This window comes from Lactuca serriola, chromosome 3 (genome assembly GCF_051521515.1).
Source record: "Lactuca serriola cultivar US96UC23 chromosome 3, Lser_US96UC23_V15, whole genome shotgun sequence".
Classification (NCBI taxonomy): domain Eukaryota; kingdom Viridiplantae; phylum Streptophyta; class Magnoliopsida; order Asterales; family Asteraceae; genus Lactuca; species Lactuca serriola.
This window is the reverse complement of record NC_136410.1, coordinates 87,078,526-87,090,192: the sequence shown is the minus strand read 5'-3', so window position 1 is coordinate 87,090,192 and position 11,667 is coordinate 87,078,526. Positions and strand designations below refer to the sequence as shown.

General features: G+C 32.5%; 1 protein-coding gene and 1 long non-coding RNA gene across 3 annotated transcripts; both read right to left on the bottom strand.

Moving 5' to 3' along the window:
• Positions 1-1,731: 1,731 nt before the first annotated feature.
• LOC145092809 (mannitol dehydrogenase-like) lies at positions 1,732-4,940 on the bottom strand. The gene is made up of 5 exons (XM_079030792.1): positions 4,766-4,940; positions 4,492-4,605; positions 3,876-4,392; positions 3,420-3,573; positions 1,732-2,214 (listed from the first exon to the last, which is right to left on the bottom strand). Exons 1-5 carry the CDS (start codon positions 4,861-4,863, stop codon positions 1,991-1,993), a joined length of 1,107 nt encoding a protein of 368 aa, XP_078886918.1. The 5' UTR covers positions 4,864-4,940; the 3' UTR covers positions 1,732-1,990.
• Positions 4,941-6,985: 2,045 nt separating this feature from the next.
• Positions 6,986-9,696, bottom strand: LOC145092807 (uncharacterized). 2 transcript variants are annotated; one of them, XR_013702659.1, is made up of 5 exons: positions 9,001-9,696; positions 8,769-8,916; positions 8,521-8,658; positions 8,254-8,405; positions 6,986-7,313 (listed from the first exon to the last, which is right to left on the bottom strand). It is a non-coding gene; the product is annotated as an uncharacterized LOC145092807 (long non-coding RNA). The 2 variants fall into 2 exon arrangements; XR_013702660.1 differs by lacking the exon at positions 8,521-8,658 and having other exon boundaries at positions 9,001-9,686.
• Between the last annotated feature and the right edge of the window lie 1,971 nt (positions 9,697-11,667).

Here is an 11,667-nt window from a genome sequence, read left to right as displayed (position 1 = left end):
TATCAAACTCTTTCTCCAAAAAGTCATCCTGTCAAGTTGCTATGGTGAAGGCAACCCAAAAAGATCATACTGCTATCAGATCAAAGACATATCAATGATGATTATGAGCTTAGACATCTAATCCAACAATTGTAACCCCTCTACCTTCACAAAATGACATTTTCTACCATCAACATTTTAAACCTACTTTTAATAATGACAATTTCACCTCTATATCCTTTAAATTTCACGTTGACCCTATATTTTTAAAATACTTTGTAAAATGTCATTTTTCACCCATCTATTTTTTAAAATTTCATTTTGATCCCATCGACTTTGAACTTTGTAAAGTATCACTTTCATCCCCTCCATTTTGTTATTTTTCATGTTTATCCACATAGTATACATAATCCGATTTCCCTTGATATTTTCGTTCGTTAACCTAAAAAAAATTATGGACTTACTTTTATGTATGTGCGGCATAAATTTAATCTGGTCAACATTTCAATGTAAATTTAGAACTTTTGTTCGTCAATTTGAACCCTAAAAAAAAAAAAGAACAATGTTTTTTTTTATCTATTTGTCGGTATAAATTCGAGTTTGTCTACGTTTTGACGTAATTTTTTTCTACATTTTTATGCTTATTTTTATGTACGCTTCCTACTTATGAGTAATGTCATATACAATACGTTTTTTTATTTGAGTAAAAAAATTTACTTACTTATTTTGATATACATATCGATAAAAATATCAGTTTCTTTATGTTTTGTGCTTATTTTTATGTTTGTTTTTTACGTATGAATTTGGTCACATATAATACATTTTCATTCGATAGTATATATATTAGAGTTGGTCACTGGTATCAACCTTGTATGGTTATACACCATCAAATGCAAATATACCTAACTTTTATCAATACAATCGTTAAAATCCAACTTACAAAACGGATTGGTGCTGCACGCAAAATCCTAGTTTATATCAATTTGCAATTGCATACCGAATCTAGTAATAATTGGGATGAATGAAGCATAGTTGTTAATAGTTTGTAATAATTGGTGATGCAAGACCCATCGGTAATGTAAAATAATATTGAAATATGGGATTTATCAACAGCACCAAGGGCCTAATTTTATAATGTGTGAAATCGTAAAGATGAAGAGACAAAGGGTTGCAGGCATGTGGCCGACAATAATGAAAAAAACGGAAGTAACAAGTGGATTTTGAGATGATTATTTATAACTAGTTTACTACATTTGGAAACGGTGGTTATAGAATTAAGTAAATATTTATAGTAAAAATTTAAAATTATTAATTAATTATTTTAAATAAATTATTAGTTAAAAGATATTTTTTAGTTATATAATATTATAATCGTTAATTTAAATAAATACATAAAATTATATCACCTTATAATCTATATTAATTTTATTTAATTTTTTATTCTAATGTTATTAATTTAATATATTTAGAATGAAAAATTTAAAATTTTGAAATTTGAAATTGAAAATCAATAGGTTAACAAATGATATTACATTAATGACACATGACAAAAAAAATAATAAACTTATTCTTTTATTAAAATAAGGATTTTGTGAATTTGACGGTAGAAAAATATGTTCATTAAAGTACAAGCTAAGTTGTGTACATTGACTACATTCCATGAAAAATGTCTTCAATGCATGATAAGTAATTATAAAACTCATGTATAAATGATATAATACATGTAGAAAACTAGAACTAAAGCAGTTAATATGTGCATAGACTGGAATTGCTATTTAAAAACAGTTGCATATCGTTGATATAGATATATGATGGACTTTTCTTTTTAGAAAAAATGGGACAAGTTTGTTCTTAAACTAGAAGAATCTAAGAACTCAAATTATCACATGTTTCATATGGAACAATAATAAGTGAATCATCATGCAAACAAAGCTCTAACAAAAAGCTTATAATTAAATATAATGATTCATATTTACTGATAACCAAGTTCTGTCGGACACCTTCATCAACCTCATACTCTGGATCTCAACTCTGATGGAGCCTTTATGGAATTTGCAACATCGATCACAAAGCGATATCTAACATCAGATTTCAAGAGACGATCCATGGCTGTATTCACATAATCTATTGGGATAACCTCTATATCTGCTGTAATTCCATGTTTTGCACAAAAATCAAGCATCTCTTGAGTCTCTTTCAGTCCTCCAATATTACTACCACCAACAATCTTCCTCCCTATCAATTTTTAAACCATTACTCTAGAATTTATACAATCAAACAACCAATTTCGAAACTAGTTAGATATATGGAGTCCTGAGTCTAAGAGAGAGGCACAATCTAACATCTAACATATAAAGAGGTAGTTAGGACGATGGGAGATTAAACTAGACTGTTGAGCCCTACATTTGAGGTATTTCACCTACGGGCAGAAATAAGTCATGTTAGGTTCAGGTTGACATGTTTAATTAAAAGGGTTGGGATTTTTCAACTTTTAAGTAATTCTTTTCGTAATAAACAATGTTAAATAAATAGGATTGAAACCTGATTGATCCATTTAAGTAAAAGGATTCCTCATGTGAAAATATGAGAAATCAAATACAAGTTAATGAATTGCGTTCCATTTTTATTTATTAGATATAAAACAATTATCTATCCATACTAAATTAAATAAAAAATAAAAAATGATTATTATGACTAAAATATTGACAAGGCTAAAGTCAGATCGTGTTTTAAATGGGTTTGGTTGAATCACTTTTTGTCGGCACAAATTAGAGTATCCATAATGGAGAGTTGAATGATGTGACAAATCTAGTAGTCATTCAATGAATGAAATTCTACCAAATTCTTCATTGCTATTAAATTAATTTGGTGTTCATTGAACCTTTCAATGGAAAAAAAAATTATAATAATAAGGTTTTCTAATACTTAAATAAATATTTAAATATGGTCCATTGAACTTTGTAAGTTCACTGCATTATATGGAAAAAAAAAAGATAAAGAGTTATATAGAATATATAATGATAATATGGAAATACATTGGACTTTAGGAAGTTCATTACATTATGGATGTCATAATATGTGAAGTCTATGGTTATGTGTGTGTGTGTGTGAGAGAGAGAGAGAGAGAGAGAGAGAGAGAGAGAGTCCAACATATGGAAAGGCAATACTATGTGTAGACAATGTGCCACACCAAAATAGCCTTCACATGAAGTGATGGCCGATGTGATTTGACCAAACATGTATTCAATCCTAGAGATTAGGTGCTAGACCCCGATACTGATATGAGAAGTACTTCATATTCTCTCAATAAGAGGTTCTAAAGGGAGATAGTGACATAGAAAAGAGTCCAAACATATATAGATGCAGATGGGACTGTATGAGCCAATGTGGGATCGATACCAAAAAAAATAATATGGACCAAGTTAAGCTGAACTAGTTACCTAAGACCAAAGGAAATGCAGGTAGCTCATGTGGCACCCCAGGCATACCAACAAGAACAAGCTTTCCATCAGTTTTCAGAATATTAAGAAACGGCACAATCGGATGAGATGCAGAAACCGTATCTAAGATACCATCGAGCGTTCCAGTAGCAGCCTACTCACAAAATCAATATACACAAGTTAGGCAAATATATAAATAATTAGTTTATGCAAAAAGGATTATTCTTTGAGCCGGCCCACACCACCCCTAACCCCACCCATATCAAGATCATCTAAGATATAAATAAAGTACAATAGTGGCACATTATAGTGGTTGGGATAAGAGGCAAGTGCACTGAATAAAGCTCAATCCACATTGGAATTGATATTCAAACCCTTTACTATTTTTGTAATGGAAACAAATAATTTGTTCCAACTAGTATATAAAGTATAAATGAAATTTAGAGTGCCATTGACCTGCATTTGGTCCATGTCTTTGCTAACTATGAAATGGTCAGCTTTAAGTCCATCGAGCGCTTCCTCCTTCTTGTCTGGGGTCGTACTAAAAACCGTAACTTCTGCCCCCAAAGCCTTGGCTATCTTCACTGCAACATGACCGAGGCCACCAAGACCAACTATCCCGATCTTCATACCAGGCTTGTCTAGTCCGTAATGTCTGAGGGGGCTGTAAGTTGTGATCCCAGCACATAACAATGGTGCACCGGAGTCAAGTGGCAAATTGTCTGGCCAATGCAACACGAAGTGCTCATCAGCAACCATGTGATCAGAGTAGCCACCGTATGTGATTGTGCCATCGGAATAATTAGGAAAAGCATAAGTGAAGGTCATCTTCGGACAGAATTGTTCAAGATTGTTAGAACAGCTTTGACATGATCTGCATGATCCCACCAAGCATCCAACACCAACTGTTTCACCAACTTTGAATGTCTTTACTTTGCTTCCTACTTCTGTCACGACACCCACAATCTCATGCCTTCATTTGTCATTATAAGATCGATAAATATATGCGTACATATTCATATTGTAGTTCTAAAAGTTTAAAAATAAAAGGGGTCATATATAGAAGCTGTACCCTGGAACTACTGGATAGGTAGTCACTCCCCATTCGTTCTTGGCAAAATGAAGATCCGAATGACAGATTCCACAATACAAAACTTTGAATCTCACGTCTTTATCCCTTGTAGCTCTGTAAAACAAATCAATGACAAATGACGTCACACAAATAACTTTACTTTTCACCTTACACTAGTCAAAGCAACCATTCTTGTTAGTGGAATCAAAATAGGAATGATAGAAAATAAAACTAAAAGAACCATAGTTGGATTTGTAGTCTCTGAAGTGCTTACCTTCGGGAGAAGGTGAGGGGTGAGAAGGTTCCAGAAGTGTCGCGAGCAGCATAACCGTAGGCCTTGATGGGATGCTCTGACTCTGGTGATTTCGCCATGTTTGAAGCTTAGATTGATGCAGCAGAAGCAGATGCAGTGAAGAGAAGAGAGTGTGTGTGTGAGGTACTTATAGCCAGGCTGATTCAAACCGAAGTTTAATAAGGTCAGACTAACGAGGTTGCTCGTCAAAGTTGTCGTGCTAATCTGCCTAGTGGCGTGCGGAAAAAAGAAAGAGGTCACGTCCCGCATTTACTTTAAATTAATCATATAACTTCCAAACCATTTGCCGTTGGAGCATAAACACCTCATATTTTTTATATGTTTAGTCTTGGAAAATATATATTTTATCGTGCGTTTATAACGATATATTCTTATATAAAATATATCTTATACTTGTTAAACTAAGAGGGTGTTTGACTTAGCTTTTTATAGCCAAAAGTCCTTTTTGTAAAAGAAAAAAAACAAAAAGATATTTGGCAAACCAGTAACTTTTGGAGTTTTAATACAAGGAAAAACATCTTTTTGGAAAAGTCAGGATTTCCTGATTTTTTGTAACTTTTTGGAAAAGAACTTTTTGAGCTTTTAAAAGCTAAGCCAAACACCCCCTAAACTTACCGAACTTCGCACTAATTAATATTTTACTTTTTAGGTGTTAATATTCTTATTGATAATTAATATTTACAGATTTGTATATAAACATTTTTTTTTTTTTTTTGCATAACAAGGATAAAATCATATGAGTAAAGTTCGTATATCAATAAAAAAACATAGTGGATTTGGCAAACGATCCCAAAAAGGATCAGGGCACGTGGTCGGCCAATCCAAGAGATATATAGTCCTAAGCAATATAATATGAAGTTATGAACAGTACAACATTCTCCCACTTGACATAATCACAGTGTACTAGAAAGATAGCCACAAATATCATTACCAGACATGAGTATTAGTGTATATTATTTGTCTATAGTGTATATTTATATTTAGCCCAATTTGACCTTATTTCTGTTGTATACGTCTAGCCCATTTATGGCCTTATTGACTTTGTATTCTTAATATATTTGTAATGGGGCAACTTCACCTTTATTAAAATCTATAATTCCACATATATCTGTAAAATCTTTTAAACTATCTTTTTTCCTATTCTTGTGCATATGCTTCTTATTTAATTGGATGGTTGATAAAATTAGGTGTTAGCAGGTAACGTGTAGCGGATAGCTAGTAACTGGGAATGTTTTGTTAAATAGTATGTCAGATAGTTTTTAGATTTAGAATGTTTTATTTAAACTAAACGTTGAAATATTATAATGTCAAACGTTATTTTTTGTTTAAAATAGAGCGTTTTATCAAACACTTGAAGTTATAAGCTCCCAAATACTTACAAATACTTTGTACCAAACACACCTTAAATCAACTAAACTAACTTTTTTTCCTTCTTTATTATTTTTTATATCATTCTCATTTTATATTTAATTTTTTAGTATGTAAATCCGTTTAGAAAGTACAAGATTCAAACTCATTTTAATAATTATTTTTTTTCTTTTTTAATCCTTTTTTATAAAGATATTAATAAATAAAACTTCAAATTAATACATATTAAATCACAAATAAAATATTGTCCAATAAAAATATTTAAACTATTATATATCAAATTAAGGATTAATACTTAGTACCGAATTTCTTCCTATGTCGATGCATAATTTAAACATATGAGACGGTATCAATGTTAGTAGCGAAAACCGGTACCGATAATGTTAGTTCGGTTTGGTGCTTGATATTGTTTTTCACCCATTTCATCATTTGGGATTGTCAGGTTGGTACTGGTGATGCTCATCCTTATTTCAAATATTCAAATTACTAACATGTCATATAAAAATTCTCTTACAGTTTGAAAGTGAGTTGAAGATGAACGATTGAAAGGGTAATATTTTGTGATTTGACATGCATTAGTATTAACTTTTAATCTTTTATTAAGTGGTTGAGTACGTAATAGTTTTATCTAATTAATATGTTTAAAACATCTCTTTAAAAATAAAGATGATAGTATGAAGAATGATCAAATAAGCAAAAGAAAAATAAGTCTCAAAATAAATTAAAATGATCTTTTAATTCGTCAAAAAAAAATTAAGTATTAAAAAAATTAAGTATAAAATAATAGTTGTGTAAATAATGATAAAAAAAAGATAAAATAAATTAGTCTATATTATTAAAACTAGGGAAGTGTCCCCGCTTTGCGGGGTTAGATTTCAATTCAACTGTTTGTTATGAGATCAAATAAGGAGGCTCAAAATATCAGCACCCCAATACAATTATACAACCACTAATAAGGACACCAGCGCTCAAGCCAGAAATAAAAGTTCAACAACTGAAATTATTCCAAAACAGCAAGAAACTTTCAACGGTAAAATAGATTGGTGAATTGAAAGCACCTACAAAGAATATTTCCTTCTTCTTTATTCTTCCCAGCTGCTTCGACTCTTTCATGAGCATCCATCTCCCATGGACCCTTTTCCTGCCAAATGACCAGGTTACCCTTATATAAATATATGGAATCAACCTTATGGTAAAGTATGAATGATAAGTTGCCTTTTCAAATTGGATCATTACAACTTCAGAAACAAAATTTGAAAATTGATGGTTATTCTAAATGGTCAAAAGAAGAATAGTATTTTAATCACTACATAAAATAGTTAAGTAGTTAAAAACCTAAAATGATAAATAAGAGAGAAAAAGACAAATCATGCTAATCCAGTTATCCACTTCCCAAGATTTTCACAGGTTTTACCTGTGAAAATCAAATTTTACTTGCGAAGAAATTTAAAAAAAAAAAATCATGTTTTTTAAAGTTTCGTGTTAGAAATCTTGAAAAACCATTTCCACAGCAAAAGAGCAACAGTTTAGTGGCTAAATTGTTTAAAAAAATAGCACAACAGGTAAACCGATATCAAAACCGCACAACAACAATAAACGGGTTTATTATATACTCAGCAGGGAATATTGGATTAATCACTACAGAAAACAGTTATGAGGCTCAATGGATAAAAAAAAATAATAGTATAGAATAAATCGATAAGAAGAGTAATTCACAATAGGTAGATTGACAAACGGTAAAAGTAAGCTGTGTTTTTTTCCATTTTGAAATTATATCAAAAAACAAATAGTCCAGAAAATGGTCAAAAAACTATAACGGTTTAATCGTTACAGAAAAAAGAAGTTTCAAGTAACTAAAGCGAAAAAAATAATTGGCTAAACAATCATTGTAGAATGTTGTAATAAGAAAAAGGTTGAAAGTACAATGCTATAATTTGTATATTTTTCACAATACAATGCTTTAGTAACAAAAGCTATAAATGTACTGTGAATTCAGTCACAGAGATGAATGAAAACAAAATGACATAATGCACAAATAAAATAAAAGTACATCGTATTTAATCATTTGAAAGACAACTAACCTTAAAGAGTTGAACAGGGCTGCTACTACCATCCCGCTGGTTCTATAAAAGCTCCCATTGCCAGGACAAAATCCAACATTCAACATGCTAAATAAGCACCCATTCATCATGTCACAGACGCCAGCTCCAATTTCACAGAGCCAATTCATGAACTAAAGAAAGGCAGAAAATATTATAAGTTGACTGATTAGATGTATTTCCACATCACTTGTTAGTTAACAAATTCTTCTTAATATAAAATGGAAAAGAAGAAGTGCAAAAGACTACCTTTAACCTCATCCGAATAATAAGTTCACAAACACAAATACCCAGGATAATAAACAAAACGATCAAGTTATCCATATTAATATATGAAAAAAAATCCTAAATTTGTGAATGGAATTTGATAGAGGGAATAAGAGATACCTGCATTTAACAATGGCACAACCTTTAATTTACCTCATGGCAATAAGAAATTAAAATCAAATGGGAAAACTATACTTTAAGATGGAAATATAATTATGAGCCGTAATGACCTTTAATTATGACACAGCTATAACTTAAGTGACCCTCAGTTGTTGTGCAGGTGATCGAAAAATAGAACATCTTTGGGTGGATCTGATACTTGAAACGGAGGCGGTGGAAGATCCGGCTCACCAGAGACAAACAAATCAATCACAAAATCTGAAAAATAAGCAGCGGGAATCAAAACAGGCGTCAATCGGAAACGTATAGTAAAACAAAAGTAGAATTGAAGAAAAAACGAACCTGTAAAGTGCAATCGGTATCAGTCGAATAAATCGACCTCACCCTCTTCGTCGTCTCTCTCTCTCTCTCTCTCTCTCTCTCTCTCTCTCTCTCTCTCTCTCTCTCTCTCTTCGATCGAACCGATCAACCGGTGACCCTTTACGCCGCCACAAAGAAATCCGGTGAAAAAATCGCTCATGCTTACAATCATATCTACGATCTATCAATTACTGGTTTGCGATTTTTCACTGTTTATGGACCTTCGGGTAGACCTGACATGGCATATTTCTTTTTCACCAAAGTAGATTTCTATCTTTCAATCGAAAGTAGATTTCTATCTTTGAAGGGCCTAATCATGGAACTATTGCTAGGGATTTCACCTACATTGATGGGTAAGAATATGAAGGGATAATTTGTTAGACGTCAATGGGAGGCGGAGCAAAGAGAAGCGGTGGGGTGGGAATGCTTGTGAGAAGCAACCGGAGGTTTCTGGAAAGAATGAGAAACTGGAGAAGAAAAGAAGGAAACGATCGGTGGACGAAAGAAATCGAGGCGGTGATGGAAACCCGCCGGTACGGTATTGGATGTTAGAGGCGGTGTAAGACACACGTGGTTGTAGTCGGTGGTTGTATAGATAACATACAAATAAAAATATATGATATGAAAAAGCAAAACAGAAAAAAAAAAAAAAGAATCTAGCCAATGATGCAACCAATCATAGAGAAGTCCTGTTCATCTGCACCTTTAGAATTAGTAAGTATATATAATGAGGGACGCAAGTTTGGAAAAAAAAAATAGTTTATAAAATTTTAGCAACTGTATGCAGATTTTAATATTTAAAATTTTAAATCATAAGCAAACCTGACACATTAGGTATATTTCAGGGAACGAAGCATTGAAAAATCAACCCCATTTGAAATATGAATGAAAATTTTTAGTATTTTTAACGGAAAATTAATATAATCTTAAATCATTTCTAAATACACTTATGTTTTGAATGAGATTTGAACCTTCAACCTTAATGATGGAAGAAAACATTTGATACCGTTAGATCACAAACCTTTTGGTAATGAAAATCAATTTGTAGGGAAATATCTTACAAATCATCATATTCTTTTTAATCTCTTCCCTGCTATTTCTCCTTCTTTCTTAGATCCCAATGCCGGCAGAAACCCTACCATCGGCGGGACCTCTCCCACCCTTTTCCATCTTCTTATTACACTCTCTCTCTCTCTCTCTCTCATGGGCAATAATAACCGACCAACTACCAACCAAAAACCTTACAACATTACCAACATTAAGGCTTATGTGTCGTTAATCTTATATCTCTTAGATCTGAATAAACTTAGAACATCCTGTTTTCTGTCATTTTTAAGTCATGGACTGGAAATCAATTGTGTGAGGTTTTAGGCTTTAAAGAGGCAAAGTTTAGTCCTTATGGAATGAGGTAACGAGAGTTAAGAGATTTTACCATTGAATTATGTTCTAGACCGAAGGGTAGAACGGGAAAAGTCATAGGCTGGATTCTTGAGGAAATATGGATTTTTGTTTGAGAAGATTTTATTCCAAGTTATTTAAATAATATTGTAGAGCTCTTCAACACCTTTCCATGAATATAAAGAACGTAGAAAACAGAGTTGGAACGAATAAGTTATGGTCGTTTGAAGTTAGGGCGATTTTTGGGTCAGTCGCGTACTCGCGTAGGCTGGGCGTAAATTGAGTATGTTAGGCGTACTGAGTATGCCTGAGTACGCTAGGCATAAATTGTGTACGTTAGGCGTACGCGGTCAGTGTCTAAACTCTATTTTCGTTGTTTGAGCCATATTTAAGCTCCTTAACTCCCTCAAACCCATTCCATTCTCAACCTCCACTTCTCCAACACCCTCTCTTGAAACCCTAACCCTAGATTGAGCCTTATGAGCAAAAAGAAGGTGTTTTAAGTGCTTTGGAGTGTTCTTGGTGCACCTTGGAAAAGAAGGAACTCATTGAAGAAGTGTTGGTTGCATTGGAGCTTGTAGATCCAGACTTTGTTCACCTTGATCTTTCTTCTAGAGGTATAAAGTTTGAATCTTGAGGATGAAATTGTTAGATCTAGCTAGTTTTGAGTGTTATGAGCTTTTGGTCACTTTAAGTGCATAAAGTTTATATCTTGAAAGTATGTGACCTTGTTATGGATAAAGTTGGAAATTTTATCCATCTAAACATCATTTTGATTCAAATCTAAAAGGTTAGAGACTTGGACTTAATGGATTAAGTTGAAAATGTGCACTTTTTGGTTCCCCTTTGAGACTTAATGTAACGACCCAATTTTCAAAAGAAAATTTTCATTTTTGATTAACCAAAATACTTTCCACAAACCATGAAATCCTAAATACAATTGTTTTAATAATTCATATAAAATACAATTTTATTTCAAATCATCAGAGTGTCCCATAAAAACGCCTGAGAGAAAGTGCATCGAACCAGCTCAAACATGACAGACAATTTATAAAAGGCCAGATCTAGAAGCATAAGACATAAAGCTTACAACTTGAGCACTCACAATGGTCTAGAATATGAGCTAGAGGATATTATGAGACTTGCAGGCTGGATCTATGCACAAAGAACACTTCTTTCTCCTTCAAGACACTAAAAACACCACCCAAAGCTTCAAGAATTCAACAATGGAGGCTACGGTTTCTTTAAGGT